This window comes from Cryptotermes secundus, unplaced genomic scaffold (genome assembly GCF_002891405.2).
Source record: "Cryptotermes secundus unplaced genomic scaffold, Csec_1.0 scaffold568, whole genome shotgun sequence".
NCBI classification, from domain to species: Eukaryota; Metazoa; Arthropoda; class Insecta; order Blattodea; family Kalotermitidae; genus Cryptotermes; species Cryptotermes secundus.
Genome location: NW_019725423.1, coordinates 1,116,787 through 1,138,773, shown reverse-complemented (window position 1 = coordinate 1,138,773; position 21,987 = coordinate 1,116,787). Strand labels below are relative to the sequence as shown.

The 21,987-nt window shown below is 40.4% G+C and overlaps 1 protein-coding gene across 2 annotated transcripts in view; it reads right to left on the bottom strand.

Moving 5' to 3' along the window:
- The window catches only part of LOC111863375 (hemicentin-1), an 821,886-nt gene extending 801,251 nt beyond the window's left edge, over positions 1 to 20,635 (bottom strand). For both annotated transcript variants that reach the window (XM_023849641.2, XM_033751034.1), the window contains exon 1: positions 20,231 to 20,635. In XM_023849641.2, the coding sequence (XP_023705409.1) occupies positions 20,231 to 20,306 (76 nt within the window). In that variant the 5' untranslated portion in view covers positions 20,307 to 20,635. The remainder of the gene's footprint in view (positions 1 to 20,230) is intronic.
- Between the last annotated feature and the right edge of the window lie 1,352 nt (positions 20,636 to 21,987).

Sequence of the window (21,987 nt, the reverse complement as noted above, 5' to 3'; positions counted from 1 at the left end):
TATTAAAGAACGTGTTTTAAAGTCAAGTCTCTCAGGCAGTAAATTAGGTCATAAAATTCGATTGTAATAAATTTTTCGGTTTCAGAAAAGACCACCTCCAGAGGAGAAGAAGCATTACGACTGAGATAACCCGCTGGATTACATAAGCTGCACTAACACCGAGGAGCGCTATATTACTTTGGAGGCCTGCTGCAAAAATACACGACCCGGCCTTACATCAGATTATTATTGCCGCTTCAGAGAACACAAATTACGTTAGGTCTTTGTTTCATATTTGTTGTAATAAGCTATATCCATGCTTCTTTGTGTAGACGAAACGTTAATAAATTATATTTATTTCATTGCGGTATGAAAGCCCCTACATCTAAATGTATGTTTCACAGACAGGGATCTCATTTGCCCTTTTCCTTTAAGCACAGGTGAAGGAACAGCGTTCCCACTTCTCCAGTTCAAGGCAGAATGTCCGAGAATCAAAGTCGGAGTTTCATGTTTTAATACTGACTCATCCCACAGACATAAGTTTCTTTACAATATATATACACATAAATATATATCGAAATTTAACACAGCTTTGGTAAGCAAGAGCAACACTCTGAGATATTAGAGGAGAGAACAGCACTAGTCCTGCACAGAATTCGAGTGTGCGCCATGTGTGTAGACCACATGCATACACATACATCCAGCACACATAACATCTGGATATGAGGAACAATATATACTTTAGCATGTAGACCCGTTGTTAGGCAACGACCGCGAAATAAACAGCTATAAAATATCCGCCGCTAGGTAATGGCTCTGTAAAAACCGGCCGTTGGTAAGTAATGGCCACAACGATTGCTAACATGCAACAATGGAATAACTGAGAAATGTTCTCTATGCGGTCCGTGTGGATAACTACGTGTTGCAAGAGTAAAGGAACTGTTGGGTGGGGTTTTGTGTGCGGTCGGTGCCGAGGCATTATAAGCGGGAGAAATCTAGAGTTGAGTGAGTTGTGAGACAGTCGCCGACTAGTAAGGACGTGAACACTACGGCACTGAAGCCGTGACCGGTGAAGATACAGCAGACCGAGAAGGCTTAGTGCATGCTGTAGTGAACTACAGAAGGGGGTGAATTAGCGATAGTGCTATAGCTACTTGCAGTTACGATATGTAAGCGTTCAATAAACCCAATTACCAATCCAAACTCAGTCTACAGTCAGTCATACATGTGACATTATATACATGTTAAGCAAATATCATTACAAATGGACACTCTCTTTTAAACCATGACGATAAAAACAGTCATATTTACGGTAGTGTCTGGTATGTAGTAGTAGCAGCAACAGTGGTAGCAGTAGCAGTAAGAGCAGACAATCTACTAAGTATAACACTTGTAAATATCATTATGTTACGTACCAAACCCAGACAGAAATTACGAAGTCAGGGCTAACATTACTGACAGGTATTCCATCTACACGCTCCACATCAATATTTTATTACTACATGATCTCATAGCTTTATATTTGCATCTGTTGGGTCATATCTGGACAGGCTTTCAATCCTCAGGTTACTTCTCGCGCATTCTGGGTATACACAATAAAATCGTATAGCCTGATTAAAAATCACATTGTTTACAGCCAGAATGTATGAGAATGTGATAACAGCAACGAATGCTATAACACTATGATATCAGATTGTAATGCACGAGTTATTCGTGTTGTTTGTGCATATGTACATGGGACGCTATAATGCAAGATTGGAGAAATTATGAAGTTTATTTGGAGGTTCATATTGACCCGATAGTTACTACATTTTAAATTCGCCCTAAAACTTTTAATTCATAACCTCTACTACCAAATTTCATCAAAATACTTTAAAAATGTTTTGATGTTAAACTTGCAGATAGATGGACAGACTGGCATAACTTCATTATGAATTCATTTCATCACATTTTGCAAAATAAAAGCGAGTGAATCCTCAAAATATTTCGCACATTCTCATTACGTGGCACTGAAATATTTGCTTGAATACCATTAAATGAAGAGTCCGCTGTTCTTTTAGCTTTGTTTCATTACATCAGTAAAAGTAAGGGCCTCAAATTTTTCATTCCCAGATGTTACCGCAAGTCTAGACGTCTACCACATTACTGACCAAACTTGCATTTTCCACTGATACAGTAAATTTAGAATGCTAATTTTATCTATGGCAACTTCACCCAGAACGAAAGCGTTCGTAAATGCTGATGTTCATGCATAAACTGCGTTTTAAAAAACGGATGATGATGATGATGATGATGATGATCTTTGCAAACCGTAATTTTAGCCTGTTTGAACTTCCGCGGCGTTCGATTAATTTTTTTCCCCCTTGGCACTACAGCCCCAGTGGGCCTAGGCCTACCTCCATGAACTTCCCCGTTCACTTCGTTTACTAGCTCTTACACATACAGTAGGACTTTTTGGGTGGGTGATCAGCTCGTCGCAAGGCCCCTACCGTTAGATTAATTAGAAGATTAGTTACAAGCATTGCATTAACTACAGAGGATTATTAAAACAGATGAACTACAAATGATGCAAAAGGGTCACATCATATTAAATATTACCTCGTATTCGCCTGAATAGGGTGAGGAAAACCATGAAAACATTGATAGATTAGTCGGACGCCGGCTGGAGCAGAAACAATGGAGATAGCCGTCACGATTCATCTGAGATAACTGCTTGCATATAAATTATTTAAGACAACGATGTATCAACTGCAGTGTGCATTCAGTGTCAACTTAGATAAAATAATGGTGTAACTCAAAGCAAATATGTGCTGCGCTTAATTAATTAAACATCATAAAAGTAAAGAAAAAGTAAAGCTATCCCTGCAAGAGGCCGTGAAGGCTCATAGGGTAGTGAGACGTTGAGGGTCCCACATTATCTAGACAGTCGGCTCAGAGACGGCGGTAAGGTTGTCAGCCTTACGCGCCGGCAGCGCTTTACTCCCCAGGCAAATTAGTTAATTAATTATTGGTACTCATTTCTGTTAGAGGCCCAGGGCCTAGTGCAGCTGGAAGGATTAGGTCAACTGAAAAAATCCAATGACCTCATCGGGACTTGAACCCGCGACCTTCCGACTTGTAGCATAGCCCCTCAACCAACTGCGCTACAGCTACTACATTATATAATTTAGATTCAAGGGGGAGTGAAGGTACAGTTCCAACATTCTTGGCCTCGGTACTGGATGGGGATGAGTAGTCTGCTTCACGCCCCGGCCGTTTTTTCCCACTGTACTCCTTGGAAAGGGCCGATCACACTGTCTTCGCTCGTTCGAACGCCGGTATCATGGGTTCGAATCACACTCAAGGCAAGGATGTCTCTACTGTATGCGTTTAATCTGTATCTGGGCTGTTCTGTATGTAGGTAGAGGCATTTTGCGACGGGCTGATCCCCATGCAAGGAGTTCTACTGGTTGTGTATAGGATAAAGAAACTGAAAAACTGGAGAAGGCCCAACAGAGGGCTGCAGAGAAATAGTACTATTAGCAGCAGCAGCAGCAGCAGCAGCAGCAGCAGTAGTAGTAGTAGTAATTATCCCCTTGGAAAGGAGTCCTGGTGGGCACCAGAGACGGGCTGGACGTTGTGGGAAAGAGAAAAAATTGTAGCCCTAAAGGGAATTGAACCCTGCCAATCCAGCCTGTCGCTATAACGACCGAGCTATACCGGCTCACAAACAATGGTATATCAAACGTAAATGTAATTTAGCGCCAATTTAGATAAAATATTTGTGCGTCAGTTATGAAGGTTGGTAAAGTTGAGAAGATAGCAAGAAAACCATGGGTTACACAGGAGATGATGAGTAAAATGGAGGAGCGAAGGAAATGGAAGAATGTCAACAATGAAGAAGGCAGGAGGAAATACAGGAGACTGAGGAATGAATTGAAAAGAGCCACGGACAGGGCCAAAAAGGAATATCTTGAGAAGATATGTAATGAGATTATAGAATTTCAAAGAACAGGACGTTATGATTTGATGTACATGAAGACAAAAGAACTAGGATGGAAAGAGAATCATGGGATTCAAAATATTGGCATTGAAGACTCCCAGGGGAATAGAATAGTAGATCAGAGGCAAGTGCTGAAAATTTGGGAAAAGTATATTACAGAACTATATGATCGACCTAATCGGCCAGAAACCTTAGAAGTTGAACCGGAAGAAGAAGTAGATACAGACGAGAAAGGACCATATATTTTACAAAGTGAGGTGGAAAAAGCTATCAAGGAAATGAGGAAGGGAAAGGCTACAGGAGATGATGATGTACCTGGAGATGTGCTCAAGTTACTGGGAGAAGGTGGTTTGAAAACACTGACAAAACTAATGAACACCATATATGAAAGTGGAGAGTGGCCCAAGGACTTTACAGAAGTTACAATGATTGCCTTAAAGAAAAAGACAAAAGCTACAAAATGCAGCGACCATCGCACAATAAGTCTTATTGCACATACAGCAAAGATAATAGCAAAGATACTTAAAAGAAGAATTGAAAGGAAAATAGAGGATGTACTTGGAGAAGATCAGTTTGGATTTAGAAGAGGAAAAGGAACCAGGGATGCAATTGGGATGATGAGAATTATAGCGGAACGAACTTTGGAGATAGATGAAGAACTGTGTGTTTGCTTCATAGACTGGCAGAAGGCATTTGACCGGGTAAACTGGACCAAATTAATGCAGATCCTGAAAGAAACAGGTATCGATTGGCATGAAAGAAGATTGATTAGCAAATTGTACATGGATCAGAAAGTTAGAGTACGACTGGACAGGGGGGAGACAGGAAGTGTGCAGATTGGAAGAGGAGTTCGACAAGGATGCTGTTTATCACCAATTCTGTTCAACTTGTACAGCGAATGCCTTACCAAGGAAGCTCTGGATGGGCTCGGTGACTTCAAAGTAGGAGGGCAAATTATTCAAACTGTGAAATATGCAGATGACCTTGTGTTAATGGCTAAGGAAGAAACTGTGCTACAGGGCATGATTGATAGACTAATTGAAATTGGAAGGTGCTATGGCATGGAAATGAATGTGGAGAAAACAAAAGTAATGAAAATTTCGAGACAACCAACCCCAGTCACAATAAAGATAGACCAAAAACAAGTGGAGAATGTGAAATGTTTTAAATATTTGGGTAGCTTGTTAACAGATGATGGAAGGTGTACTTGTGAAATTAAATCCAGGATTGCCATGGCAAAAGCTGCATTTAGCAAGAAGAAGAATCTTTTTACCAGCAAATTGGACTTAAATTTGAGGAAGAAACTAGTGAAATGCTACATTTGGAGCATAGCTCTGTATGGGGCTGAAACATGGACACTTAGGGCAGTAGATCAGAAACATCTGGAAAGTTTCGAAATGTGGTGTTGGAGAAGAATGGAGAAGATCAGTTGGACCGATTATGTGAGAAATGAAGAAGTGTTAATTAGAGTCAGTGAGCAGAGGAATATCCTACATGAAATAAGAAAACGGAAGGCTAATTGGATTGGTCATGTTTTACGCAGAAACTGCCTTCTAAAAGAAGCTATCGAAGGAAAGATAGATGGGCGGATAGAAGTGACAAGAAGACGAGGAAGAAGACGTAAGAAGATGCTGGATGACCTTGGGGACAGAAGAGGATACTGTCATTTGAAGGAGAAAGCTCTAGATCGCATTAAGTGGAGGAATTGTTTTGAAAGAGACTGTGGACCTGTCGTCTTGACAGATTACTGATGATGATGATGATGATGATATGAAGGATACTTATTGCCAAGATAAAATCATGTTGCATTAACTGCATAAGTTTAGTGCCAAATGAAATGGAACACTGTGCAGACTCTATGTATATAATAAAGTAAAATTGAGTGCAAATGAATCTGCCATAAGCTACTTCAACAGCCTGAGTGATCATACTCCTTCATGAACCGGAGAAAATGACTATAAATATCCACTGAGAATAACGAGCCTCCTTACGTAACTTATAAAAATCAAACTGGTCAGCGTTTGAGCTCACCTCCTCATGTACACATTTAAATGGAAGATCTGATTGAAGCCATATCAGCCAGTATATCAGGTAGCAGAAACGCGTATGTTCAGGTCTCTATCGAATTCATCGGAGAATTTACAGCTAAACTAATTCTCTTTGTTCTAAAGTTTCTAGACGAAAACTTTTAGCACACGATCTATAAATTACCGGAAAAGATAATGCGGTCACGTTAATGGTAAATTGTGTAGCGTCGGTAGATTGAAATTCTATTTTCAATAACTAATTATTACTTCCTTCATTTTGCAATGAACTTTAAGTCTCGATTATGAATGAAGCAAAAATACGAGAATATTACCGAGCAGATTAGTGTAGGACTTTACGTCTGAGAAGTACAAGATTTTAATCCCACTAGGATCACTCTGTACATTTCGACTAACATAGCTCGTTGTTGCTCTCACTTTTCCAAGCAGCTGTTGATATATTACACTAAAACAGACAATGTCCTTATTTTCTTCCAGATCGTTACTTATTTAACATTCACGGCAATCTTTCATTCTAATTCGGCGCTACGGTTAAACACAATTTCTTAAATAAATAGCCTAAGAATCAATAATGACAACAAAAGTCAGCTCCCAACGCGCTGGAACAGTACTTCATGTCAGACAGCGAAACACGGACACTGTTCATTCAAGAAGTGGTATTCACTTCTGACGCTGACAAATTACCCTAGATTTCTAATAATCTTTTTCATCTATTTCAGTCAGTAGAATTTTTTTCAGTTCCGTTACATAGCTTACACTGGCACTATGAATACCCACTATATTCAGTATGGAATGAAACAAAAGGAAAAGGAAAGCGTAGAGGTTCTACGAGAGAAATCCGAAATTAAAAATACCAGTCAGGTAAAATTGCAAGGGAACTTTTTTTTTTCAGAAATAGCAGTGCTGTCGTGTGAGATGGGGACCGTATGACAGGGCTGAGTTTACCGGCCACAGTCACGGCAACGGTGTGTTCGCAGTGTGTATTTAAAGTGGCCGTGTCGATTCATCATCCCGCCAAACGTAAGGTTCATGCAGTAATTCTCTTTCTTTTTGCGTGAAAGGAGAAACTGCTGCTGAAATTCATGGCCAACTTGTTTTTGTTTAGGGAGAAGTTGTTATGAAACGTGGCAAAATTGTATCATGAATTTGAAGCGAGAAGAAGTGATGATCATGATGAAATAAGGAGTGCAAAGCCATCCATTGACACTGATGAAAACATTCGTGCTGACAGACGTTTAACCATCATTCAATTTCATCAACAATGTCCAGAAGTGTCGAGAACTGTTCTCCATGGCTAAGAGAGTAGGAGGGAAATTTCTACTACGCTGGAATAAACGACTCGTTCCCAGGCTCACTAAGTGCATTGTGATCCATGGTGACTACGTTTAAAAGTAAATATAGGTGTCTTGTAAAAGTTCTACAGGTGAAACTAAAAAAAAAAAAATATTTTACGAATATTTTCTGGACTTTGTATCTTTGTTTTCCGGATATGTTTATACTTCACTATTCTGATGCTATGCGATTTTTCGTGATTTTTTCGAAGCTCTTCCAGGTGAATTCCAGGACGGTACTTTCAAACAGGCTACGATCGCTTCCTTCCCCATCCCTTCCGCTTCACAAATAATGTTAATATTTTGTGCTGTCTCATCTCACAGTGACAGCGTCCTTGACTGATGGACAAGGGAATCTTTCCTTCCCATTCCGTTCTGTCTGGACTGGTGCATACATCGCTCTACGTATTAACACAAGAAACGCCGGAACCTTGGAACTGTGCCCTGAACCTTACGTATCGATTTCATGGAGTTCTAACTGCTTTTATCTCGAACACTGAAGAATGTAATACTCCGCGAAATGATTCACTGAATATGAGAAAACCCACACATAAAGACATTTTAATAGAGGTCTTAAATATATGCCCTTCTTCTATTTTCACATATTCACTTGACTTTTATCCATCCCTACACGAACGGGGTGTTGAAATGATTTACCTTATAAAGAAGAGAACGTCCTTCTGCTCAACTAAACAGGCCTGCCCAATTGGTGGCAGGCGGGCTTGTGGTCTCGTGCCGTGCAAGAGACTGTACTTCAGTGGCCCGAAATATCAGTTAATGCTTTGAAGAATGTCAGAAAATCTGGTCAGAAGAAAGTTCTGCGAGCCCTCGCTAAACAATCCACGTAATCTTTCATTTTGTTTCACACGACGCCTAATAAATGAACTAAATTCGAATTAGTATAAGTGGGCTCTGCTGGTCACGGTAGCCGAGCGGTCTAAGGCATGTACTGTCTTCGCTCGCTCGGAAGCCGGGATCGTGGGTTCGGATCTGTTTCCTGTGAGGTACGAACTGAATTCTTATATATTATTCTTATACACTGCCGGTCACGGTAGCCGAGCGGTCTAAGGCATGTACTGTCTTCGCTCGCTCGGAAGCCGGGATCGTGGGTTCGGATCTGTTTCCTGTGAGGTACGAACTGAATTCTTATATATTATTCTTATACACTGCCGGTCACGGTAGCCGAGCGGTCTAAGGCATGTACTGTCTTCGCTCGCTCGGAAGCCGGGATCGTGGGTTCGGATCTGTTTCCTGTGAGGTACGAACTGAATTCTTATATATTATTCTTATACACTGCCGGTCACGGTAGCCGAGCGGTCTAAGGCATGTTTTCGCTCGCTTGAAAACCGGGATCGTGGTTCGAATCCCACTCAGGGTATGGATGTTTAGTTTGTGTGTGTGTGCGTTTTTCTGTGGCTGTGTACAGGTAGAGGCCTTGCGACGCCCGCCCAAGGAGTCCTACCGAATGTGTAAGATCTAGAAAAACCGAAGTGAACGGAGAAGTTCATGGAGGTAGGCCTAGGCCCACTGGGGCCCTAGTGCCAAGGAAAAAAAATAAGTGGGCTCTGAAGCCTACTCACCTGCCTATCCAATTGATACCAGGACACGAAACTGATCGCTCACTTGCATCTAGTGCTGAGGTCACAGATGGTAGAGTCGTACAACCACTCCCCCGTAAAGCTTTAACGGCGTAGTGCTTAATTAAGCACAGGGACAACTTTACCTCATCATGACGTATGTCGATGTATTCTCGAAGGTCACTGGCCGCTGATTTATTAACACCGTTGACCTCACGACGTTTAAATGTTCTTTTAATCTGAAGGTTCCCATTGCTACTCGCGTGCTTATGCTTCACTGAAGTAAGGCGACATATATAGGTAAGTTTTTAAGGCATATCCCCCCAGCCAATGGAAGTTCATTTGTTATGGGTTCCCGGAGGATTTGTTAATCGTTAGTTAGAACACTGTACGTTCACTTGCCAGCCTATCTATTGCTCATTTCATGTGTGAGTCAGTTGAATATGGCTAAACAACTGAATAACAGACCAAATTCGTGTTGCAATTCGGTTTCTGAATGGAAGAAATATGAGACTTGCATAAATTCCTCGTCCGCAAGTAGAAGTTTAAAGAGAAAATTTTAAGATTTGGCATAATATAGCGAAATTATGTGCAGAATTTTCAGTCGGAGGACAGCGAATAGAAAGGCAACCCCTCAACAGTAAGAACTAACGATAGCAGTGCACTCATGGAAAACACCATCCTCAGCAACAGAAGGATTACATTGCATGAACTGCAAAGTGGTTTGAACTTGTAACAAGGAACATTTCTCATCATCATTTTGAACTTGGGGTTTAGGAAAGTGTGTGCAAATTGGGTGCCTAGAGCAATAACGGAAGATCACCAGAAAAAACAAGTGACTTGTGCTTCATTATTTCTGCAAATATATTCTCTGACTGGTAGAGAACTTCTCTAGCGCACTGACGCAGGAGGCGAGACAGGTTCCCCACCATACCCCACGGACAAAAACCTCCAGCACTGAATGGAGACAACAGAGTTCTCGATCGAAATCATTCAAGGGTATGAGACCCGCATGCAAAGTGATGGTTACAGTGTTTCTGGACCACAAAGGCATTTTTCTCGTAGACATAGTGCAACAATACACAACAAACAAAACGGGGGCTTTCTATACAACATCGACACGTTAATGCATGACCATTATGGGAAAACGTCCTGAAATTCCCCTAAACGTGATCTGCTTCAGCTTGACAACGCACGGCCAAAGTCTTCCATGTACACCCAATAATTTTCGTAACGTTTCCAGTGACAGATATTGGAGCATACTGGTCTGACCTGACAGCTATCAACCACCATCCTTTTCCAGCGCCGAAGAAACGTATTGGAGGCCGTATGTTTCGAAGTGACGACGATATGGAAACAAAACTGAAAGGACGGCTGAGCGAAAAGGACATTTGTTCTTACCGACAGGAGACAGAGAAACTCGTCTTAAAATACTGTCACATGTATGAGTGACTATAGACGGGGTTTGGATTAGTAATTGGATTTACTGAACTCTTACTGATCGTAAATACGAGTAACTACGCTACCGCTAATACACACAATACAATTCACTACTGCAAACACTACGTCTTCTCAGTTTGCCTATCTTTATCGGTTGTCACCTGGTAACAGATTCCAACACAGTAACTCTTTAGCTTCCGTGTTCACTTCGCCCGCCAGTATGGCCGGCGACTGTCCCACAATCCGCTAACGTCTAGATTTATCCTGATTATAACACCTCTGCACGGACCGCACAGAATACACCTCTCCCAACAGGTCTTCTACTCTTACGTCATGTAGCCGCACGGACAACGTAGAGAATTTCGTTTCCCAGTCACTCCATTAGTGCGTGTTAGAAATCAGGTTCTGCCATTACCTAGCAATGGCAGTTGTCTGCATAGTTATTACTTAGCAACGGATCTACATGCTATGGTGCAAGTGTCACATCTGCTTTGAAGTGTACGTTGGAAGGTAGTGACATGAGAGTATAATTAAACCGAAATTGCTATATCAGAGATTGTAATAAAAAACTTGAAGTACTGTACAAGCCTTGTAAAACTACTTTCTGGCTGGCCCTCTTACGATCACTGCAGTTCAGATATTAGTGTACTGGAACAACTCTATTCTTTACTCTCCGGGCAGCGTGTAGGTACCTAAGACAGAATTCGTTCCCATAATTGTTTGCCAAAGGCAGTGTCAGAGTCGATGTGCTTTACGACTGGGGGTTTACAGCCAAATAGTTCACCTTGGCGGCAAGCCCCTTCAGGCTTCCGAGCAGAGATTTTTTTTTGTAACTGAACTCTTGTGGTCATAGCCCTTATGTAACATTATCTCTAACCAGAGGATGGGTTTGTCTGTTACGAATAGGCTTTGCCTTTGTTAAGTGTATGTATCGCACATGTAGCATAGGTCTACAAGGTTATGGGGAATCCCTTTCATTCCCGGGAATCAGTCAGTCCGATAAAAGTGATAATTTGGAACAAAGAACCTCTAAGGGGGTTTCAGATATGTCTCTGAGAGAAGAGCCACATCTGTATGTAAGTCCTGTAGCTCATAGCGCCACCTCCAAATATCATTTGCATTAAATGCTATGACTTTGAACGGCCGATGAACTCCAACAACATTTTTTTTCATTAAGTACCATTTTCGTAATAACCATAATTTTGTCTTTTTCTGAGATAGCTTCACGGAGCTCTGTGATGCTTGAAGCTGGAGTCCCCTGATTCATACTATCCTATTTGAACTATCTCCACTAACCATACTATTATATAAGCTCAAATTCCCTCAGCCAGTAATGAAATTTCTAGTCTTTTATGGAACCCAAGAGAACATTGTCATATTCGGAAGGCCTTATCTTCAGCCAGTTAAATTCAGGTCACACAACCTTAAAATTTTATTGAAGACCCACTATAACACCCTCCCATCTACTCCCAGCTGCCCTAAGTCTCCTTTTTCCTTCAGTATCTTCAATCAAAATTATCTACCCTGTCTATCTCACCCCCATATTACGCGGAGACTGAAAGAGTCTAACATAAATACAGACAGCCCATGAAATTTCCTTCCGAACACACTGCTCTACAAAAAGTATGGTATTACTCATTTTTAAATTTGCAATCCTGAAATATATAAAATTTCATACAACACATTCAAAACCTCTGGTCTCTTAGATTAAATTTTATCCCTCTGTCACAGGGGCGTAGGGTACATGGATGTGGTGGAAGCATTGCTTCCCTATAGAAAAGCAACCAAGAACATTTCTGGCAATTTTTCAATTTCAAAAAAATATTTCATACTTCAAAATATTAATTAATCTGAGAACATATATTACATATAATGAGAATATTGCAAGTTTTAATGTGTTACATAGACAATTTATCAGGATAGATCAGTTATTTTCTTCCAAAATGCAGGGAAATTTAAACTGCAACACCCGCGGAAGCAGCAGGTCTTTCGCTTCCACCCTCCCCTGGGTTAACTGGCTGACTCAATGTCAGTGTTGTGTGTAAGTGAGCTATGCGCTATGGTATGCTACCAGCTTCGTGCTTCCAGCAATGTTGTCAGATGTAAGGCACAGTTTGCAGTAGAATAATCTGTGACCTTGCAGTTAAGCGTGCTTACTAGAAATTCGCAGAACCAGGATAGGTTGTCATCACTGGCTTTGATGAACATTGAAAAGTCCTTCCTAAACAAACTGCAGTCCAAACCCATTTTTCTAGATGAGGTTATTGATCTGTTTGCCAAGAAAAACAGAAGAATCGAGCTGAATTATAAACAATAAAGTAAGCATTAATTATATTCCAGGTTCACAGCCCTCTCATTTGATGGCTATAAAATTGTGTTGATAATTATGTGTTATTTTAATATATTACCTTAAATTTAGAATACATATTAAACTATTAGCTGTTTTCTTTTAAATAGAAGATAGAAACTATAGGATATGTAGAAAAAATTTATATACACGTATATAAAGTTGCTTCCCTGCTTTCGGTAGTCATGCTACGCCACTGCTCTGTCATATGTAATAATGTGAGAGGTACGAACGGCTTTCTAGTTTCAACTGTTCAAGATATCAATTCAATTACTGTTGGCTCTTAACTAGTTTTTCACAAACAATACAAATAATAAACTGTACGCTATTAAATAGAAGTTCTGGGACTAACTAATCGTCAATCTTCGTTTCGCTACCATTTTAATATTTTCTGCAAGTAGAAGAAACCTTAGTATTTATGCGTAATATGGGTCAATAGAATAACACAATCTTATAAAGTGCCTGCTGAAAGCAAGGATTTATTAATTTTCCGGTTAAGATGGTCCCAGATGGAATGATATACATAGCAATTTTCGTGACGATCGGTTCTGGAATTCAAATAATATTGTTACTATACTTCGACAATTTTAGAGGCAATGGTGGCATTACCGATGGGGCGTAATTTATGAAATATGTTGCTTAGATGGACTCAGGTGGCTTCATGTAGATACCAAGTGTCACAAAGATCAATTCATGATTTCAAATTTGTGGTTGGGAGGATACAGACACACACATAACTTCCAAGGTGATCTCAAAAGCCTACTTTACTTTTTTAAATATGGGGAGAGCAGGTTAATAAAATTAACATCGAAGATTTCCCACATTAAATTTTGTTCAAGAGATCCAACCCGCAAATAGCTAACAGCAATGTTTTCCATTTCTCCTTATTGCCAATGCATATTATGTTCCTTGGACATTACGTAAGTAAACAGACTGATTGCTGAATCCATTATTATATTCGTTTTATCTTTAAAATACACACTACAGAACAAGCCCATTACCTAGTGTTAGAGTAAATAATCATAAGTACTTACTTACTTACTCATGGAGCTGAGCCCTTCGGGAGGAGCCACCAATTCTGCAGCTACGTAAGAATTTCCCAGCATTTTATGGAACCCGAAGGTTCATTACCATGTTCACAAGAGCCCTCCACTGGTCCCTATCCTGAGCCAGATCTATCCAATACATACCATCCCATCCTATCTCTCTAAGATCCATTCTAATATTGTCCACCCACCTATGCCTTGGTCTTCCCTGTGGTCTCTTTCCTTCTAGCTTTCCCACCAATATCCTATACGCATTCCTCGTCTTCCCCATTCGTGCTACATGACCTGCCCACCTCATCCTCCTTGACTTGATCATTCTAATTATACTTGGAGAAGCTCCTCATTATGCAGTTTTCTCCAACCTCCTGTCAATCATAAAAGAAGTAAATGGTGAAATTATTGGGTACCTAAAGGGGTGATAATTGTAACAGAAAATTCAGTAATTCGACATGATCCTGCGCCAGCTGTGTTCACTCCCGTCCTCACAACCTCCATTTTTAATACTCCCTTCCAATCTTCTTATTGGTTTTCAAATGACCGTTCTTCCAGGTTTCGCCACTAAATACCTATAGGCTTTCTTTGTCCCCTCCAGACAAACACATTTAACCTTTCATGATAACCAATATATATAACAAGGTCCTTCAGTTACGTAACATGATAACTTTACAGCCCATTTCATCCTCATTTCTCCCAAATATCCCCCTCGCAAATTTGTTCTAAAACACGTACCATAGTCTTAAGTTGTTCTCTCAAGTAGAAATTAACATTTCACAGTCATGAGAAATAACTGACAGAATTAACATTATATTTAGTGCACTGCAAAATACATGGAGTAATAGTTGTTTCTGAGCTCAACAGAACCACCGATTGAATTTATTATCTCTGATATTTCGAATTATAATTCTGTATAGACCCTTCAATAAACGTGTCTCCCCCCTTACCTAGATATGTTATGTTACCGTTTGGCTCGCTATACAAATTTATACAAGAATATCGTTATTCTGAGTCGATAGATATGCAGGCTTAGTATGATTACTATGAATGATGAATATAGAAACATTGGAGAAAGCGGCTATTAGCTAAATTTCGGTACTATTGTGGTATTTGGCTGGAAAGTCTGAGTAAAACTGCAAAAGACAAGATTCAGAATAAGAAATCTCCGACTGGAATTTGACGGCGCTATCTATCGCAAGGGGGGCGCGCGGTAGCGTAGTTGGTTGAGGGGCTATGCTACAAGCCGAAAGGTCGCAGGTTGAAGTCCCGATGAAGTCATTGGATTTTTTCAATTGACCTAATCCTTCAAGCCACGCTATGGCCCTGGGGTCGACTCAGCCTGTAACAAAAATGAGTACCAGGAATTAATTAAATAATTATCCTGGGGAGTAAAGTGCGGCCAGAGCGTAAAGCTGACAACANCCGATTTTCTAGATAATGTGGGACCCTCAACGTCTCACAACCCTATGGGCCTTCACGGCCTGGTACAGGGATAGCTTTACTTTTTTTTCTTTCATCTATCGGAAGGGGGTAATGTGGGATAACATTTCTGGTTCGGCCTAGACTGTTGCTCCTCACACGTTACCTCTTGTTTAAAACACTGAAAAATAAAGCGGCACAAATTTATAAAATATATGGTAAATTAAGTAGCAAAAAGAAAAGCACATGTTTTATATTCTCAGGTTTTTAACGGTTGCTTCGCTGTATGTAACCTTTTAGTGGTAAATATAATTAACAAAAGGGAAAAAATTAATGAATATTACCGAAATTAAATTTAATTTTTATGTTCCTCTCATACTTCGACACCATCATACCGCATGACGTCCCGAAGATATAACTCATAATTCATACTTATCTGAAGTATGTTTATTACAACAGATATTTAGTGTCGATAACATAAATTTAACGACTAAATATTGCGTTTAAAAAAGACGTAGAAAAATATTTTAATATACTGTCAAGGCATTAATGAGAAAGAGATGGCAAAAGCAGGAAATATCCCAGTCAAAATGCGTCGCTTTTACAAAGCTCAAGATGCAGAGTTCCACACGAATAGAAGTCGGGCAAACCTACTCACTATAGTATGGAGAAACCATTTGTCCCGTCAAAGCCACTGGCTCCCCCTATGCCCTCGCAGGCTTACTCTTACCAACCTATACAACATCCAGAGTTATGGGTCTCTCCTTCTATATGAAACCAAATTCATGGGTCCAGAATAAGGAAAGCATCAGCCTTGACCGGATAATAAAATTGCTCCATATTCTATACAGGCCGCAGACGAATAGCCTATATACGTAAGGGACTAAAAACAACGCCGACTTCCAAGATAAAAAACAACCCTCTACTCTACAACATAGCATCGCCGACATGTAATTCGCTTCAAAATAAAACCAGTGAAAATTATCAAAAAATGTAGAGAATTGAAACAATGTTTTAACATTATAATATTCACAGCTAATATTATAATTTGACCGCCTTTGTGGTCTAGGGGTCAGAGTTTCTGGCTACTGATCCAGAGGTCCCGGGTTCAATTCTCCGACGATACCAGGTTTTCTAAGAAGTAGTGTTTGTGGAACGGGGTCCAGTCAACCTCGTGATAACTTGATTGAAAAGTAGCGGCTCCGGTCTAGAAACCCGAAATTAACGGCCGTAGGGATTCGTTGCGCTGACCACGAACACCATCTATCAGCTAAAGTTGGCACTAACTTCGCCGACAAACGGCGGTGGCTCGGTCGGTATAGTTCACTTGCGGACTAAACCCACGCAGTTTGTTTTTCTCTTAATATTACAATTTAGTAACATAATGAGATGTGGTAATTGGCAATGACATTTATATTAATATAATTGCTAATATGGATTCATATTAGAAACGCAATTCAGTAACGAGTGTTATATCATGAAAACTGCCTGCTGATGATCCAGCTGGATCGAAACATACGAGTACAGCAGATACAGAACGGTAAACAAATGTTAATAGTTAAAATTGGTTCATTTATTTGGAATTTGTTGTATTGACGGTCATAATAATACATTATAATGATGCACACGGGGATGCATGCAATGATGAAGGTGTACATCTGTAACTGACTCTACACATCACAATAAGAAAGCTATTTCATGCTCGAGCAGATATCATACAGTTTTTTTAATTCGCATAGTGGGGGGTGGATTCCGACTGGGTCCACTCGGCACGGCGGCCACTGATTGGCCTATTGTAGCCTTCCCTGGGTGAATATGATGATGGAGAATTTGGTGGAATGAAGATTGGCAGGGGAAACCGAAGTACCCGGAGAAAACCCGCCCCAGCGCCACTTTGTCCACCACATATCCCATTTGACCAGACCCCAGGCCGCCGCGGTGGGAAGCCAGTGACTAACAGCTTGAGCTATGGCGCGGCGTTATCATACAGGTTAAACAGAAGAGTCTTGATGGACAAGTTTTGTCATAGTCTTATAGAACTCTGCGAAATTATAGTTCATAGTGAAATGTCAAGCCATAAATAATATACTCCTGTATATTTCCTAGTAAGATGTACTGTCGAGTTTCGACATATATGTATGCCATGAAAGACTACATTATTTTCTGCTTAATACTGAAATTGATAGGCAACAAAGGAGACAGAACTTACTCAGGTAAGACTACTGAAATCAAAGGAAAGCTGAAAACACTGACATAGGCTGATTGCAGGGAAAACAAATTCTTATTGAGAAACAACAGACAGCTCACTCATTCATGCCCAACTCATATTCATGAAACGCCTGAAAATTCATTTGGATGTCAACCTGAAATATCCTTACTTCAGCTTTCGCTCGCTGTTCCACTTGTTTGAGTAGGAAAGAGATTTTAGGCTGCAAAATTGTGAATGTTTTCCCAGCTTTTTAAGTAACTTATCAAAAGTTGTGACTGTAGAATTTAGGCACTGAAAAGGGCTCAACCAGCCAATAATTCCCCTGCTTTTTACGGAACCCGATTTTCTTAAAAAGGAATGCTAAATTCAGCGACGGCAGGAGAACAAAATTCACAGGAGGAATCGAAATTACGCTTCAGAAGTATAAAATTGAAGGATAAGTCTACCATTCATACTCCAGCTTTAACCTGATAAATGGTGAAATGAGATTTTAAATGTTATCACCAGTCTCTGGTGAGAGACTTAAAATTACTTACAATGGGGGGCTAGGGGTCCGTGCACTCGAACATAACGGCAAGTCAAAATATTGCACCACATTCGTCGAGAAATCCAGTTTTCTAGGACTACTCTGTGGTCTAGTGGTCAGAGTTCTTGGCTACAGATCCAGAAGTCCCAGGTTCGATTACCGGAGCTTCCAGATTGTCTGAGTAGTGGGTCTGGAACGGGGTCCACTCAGCCTCATGAGGATAATTGAGGAAGTGTTTCAAGGAAATAGCGGCTCTGGTCTAGAAAACCGAGATTAACGGCCGCGGGGATCTGTTGCGCTGACCACACGACACTCTCTATTAGCTAAAGTTGGCACTTACTTCGCCGACAAGCGGCGGTCGCTCGGGCAGTATATTTCGCTTGCGGACTACAGGCCATGGAGTCTTTTTAAGTGAAGAAGTCATAATTTACTTCCTACGGTACTACTTCTTTCTACACGACAGATATTCTGTACATTTCACGAAGAGCGAAAAAGAGAATGTACTTCGATAACCCACAGCATGCCAAAAAAAAAAGATATTTATATGTACGTATCTATATCTGGGTTATTTAGTTCATATCTCGTTAAAATACTTTTTTATTTAGGTATCTTTTTACAGGGACCATTACATTTCAGGGCCTGATTTACACATAAGCCACGCAGATCAGAACTTCCGGCCCCAAAACATCGAGAAGGAAAATCTTCCACTGTAAAACACAACATTGTCCATTAAATGTCTGACTTAATCTTTGCAGATTGCAATTGTGGTTTCTTGCTTGTGTTTACTCTTAAACCGTGAAGATGAAAGGGACATGTTCCTCCGAAGTCCGTTGATTTTCAGCGAACTGGATGGCGTTATATCACAGAATAAAGAACTCGTCATAACCTCAAATCGTACTTTAAAATGGCTGCTTTGAAAATGTTGTAGATAACTAGTTAAGAAACCCTAAAAATATCTAAGCTGTGTGACTTTAACAGAAACATCAACGCTGACTTAGCGGGTAACAAAATAGGGCTCTCCGAGATCAAGCTACAATTATGCGCAACTGCTTCACACCGTTAGAAAATGAGCGGCGTTTGAATTCAAAACGCTGCCGCACACGGGTTGAGAAACAATTCAGTGTATTAACAGTGTGATATGTGTGAGGTACAGCCCGCCCGCTGTGGCAGCACGTGTATACACTTCTACATCACTTTGACCTTCGTCCCTGCAAGCGTACAAATACTCTGCACAGTTGATTCAGTGCAAGGTAGCTCGAGTTAAGATATAAAAAAACTTATGATGCGAACCTTTCCACTCCGATGACAGTGGCTGCAATGCTTTCGGTCCCTCGTGGTTTCGAATATCACGCGAGCATAGATGTTTGTCTGTATTATTTCTGTATCTTTTTTTTCTGTAGGTAGACAACTTGGATAGGCTGGTCTCCCGTCCAAGAAATCATACCATGTCTAAAGGATTCATAGAATAAATTTTTTCCGAGCCCCAACGGGCCACATGACCTGATCAGTAATCCAATTAAGAAAAGTAGATACTTCTCCATTTGTGCCTAAATTAATTTCAATTTAAATATAATCTGAATAGGTAAATATTTATATTACTCTTATCGATACTTCAGCAGTGTTTCTAGTGTTGAGCAGTGTAAGCAATCTACACCACAATACTGTTTCATTGCTTCAAGTCCTGCAGCTCTCAGCCACACTCACAGGCTAGGTAGAGATACCTCCACCCCTCTCTCGCCAGAAGGCGACCACAAGTAAACACTTTAATAAACATTAATTAACAATATATGGTTTATCTACTTCGTCAAATACGCCTATGTTGTTTGTATAAATCATGGAAGTGTTAATTTAATCCTTACTCCTTAGGCAGTCTAATGGGGGGGGCTGTTAAACCTGTTTAGCCAAATCCACACCATTTAAACTATAGGATTAGTGTAACTCTCTGAAAGTTAATGACTTGAATACTTTACGAATATTAACACAACTAATTTTCGAATTAATATGGCACCAAGCATTAGTATAGACCGCGCTACAGCAGTTGGTAAAATCAATGCTTAGGAGTTTGATGACCAGAATACCACTTACTGCAAGTGCAGTGATGTTCCTCATCGCAACCACGTCCAGCTATCACACCCACTCAGCTCCCTAAGTAATAAAAATAGGAAGCCTTTTACTCAGAGTAAAGCGGACGCAGCGTGGAGCTGATCACCTTACTCCCTGTAATGCTAAGGTTTATACTGCATGAGATTCACTTCTGCATTCTTCATGTTTCTTAAGCACATGAACAAATTTACATTTTACTTCCTACCTTGCATGAATATCATTATTCACTTACCTATTTCTTCATGTGATACTCCAAACGTATGCACCGCACAGAGAAGAAAATGACACAATTGCAATATCAGGAACATGTCACCGAAAAAATTGTTTCAGGCTTTATTATAAAGTGTGAGCACTGTAACACTGCTTAACAATAAACACTGAAAGATTGCTTTTTCACGCAGAAACCTTAAATGACTTGCTTAAATAATATCCGCAGGACATTAACAAATAATTTAAAATCTTCGAAAAATATTAACGATTACAGAAGAAACCACTCTTAAAACACACCACACGTATAAATACGAAATACGCGCACTGTCAAATGCAAAGCAAAAACTTCGCACTGTACCAGCTCCCTGTTGCAACGCACGCGAACAACCGCGAACCTCGTCGGGCGCTAACTGCAGAACGTCACCTCCGCCGGTCGTTGTGTCCGGAACTTTAGATTTTGGATCGGGTGGAATGGAGCAGCATGGAGGAGTTGGCTCACGGAATCTGACGAAAGCAGACGACTGTTACCGAACGTACTGACTACAGTAGTGACATACGTACCTGACACATGCAAGTTAGTGATATATCCTTGAGCTCGATGTGTATTATAGTACGCTTAATCCAGCAATACAAATTTGCATTTTGCTTATAAACACGCGAACTCTGTGAGTTCCCTGATAATTTCCTAGCCTTACATGGAAAATAAAAGTTGTATGGAACAGCTTCGGGGAATACAATAACCCTAAAATATTGATCTTGAAAGCTACTGAAAGAAAATGATCGCTTTCACTTCAAATACCGTAAAATGAAGTGCTGACCTACTATTTTCAAAACGCATTCAACTAATTGAGCATTTTGTCTTGATTTTATATGCAAACACATAGTATTCAAAAGCAATAAAGTAAAATGTGTGCTGAATTACTTACTAAACAAACATCCTTATCATTTTGAGCCAAGCATGTTGACTCAAATGTTAACGTTACTGGCTTACATCTGGGAGGTGTTCAAACCGAATCTCAGTCGGAATACCGACTATTTTGAGGTTTCTCGTTGATTTCCTCAGTCCCATCAAGAATTTTCAGAATGTCTTAAATTAGGCCACGAACTCTACTTTTCGCATTCCTTCCAATTCAATATTCAATGTTATATATTCAACATTGTTAAGAAGATAAAAGTGTTCCTGTGCTTAAATAAATAAGCACTATGTCATATAGGCGTATGGGGAAGTGGATGTATAGATCCACATTTTCTGGACCTCGGCACTAGCTGGAGGTGAATGGTCAGCTTCACGCCAAGGCCGCTTTAGCCCCAAAGAACGAGGCCCCGATACCCACTGGCTAGGAGATTGGGTGGACCCAAGAACTGGTCTGGACAACGCGGAGAAGAGAAAACTCATGATACTAACAGGACTCTGAATTCGACCTCTCGATCGTCCAGCTCGTAGTCAGTGGCTATACCGACTACGCTATCCCGGCTCATCCAGCGTTGTTAAATAAACTACAAATATAGACTACTTTTTATTTTAAACTTGAGTTTGATAACTGCCCCATTAGCCTATCTGCTTCCCATTCGAATATTATGAATTCGTTCCATACAAGGCAGGGAGAGCGCTAAGTTTAAATTCTCGAATTACAGAGGGCAACACATTACAGAACGCAGATGGAAAGCGTCTGATTTCCTTTCACTCCAGATGCAAACGGATTTGCACCTAGAGGCTGTCGTATTCGAGCCCTGATCATATAAATATTACCACATGGTAAGTGTGACTATAGACGGGAT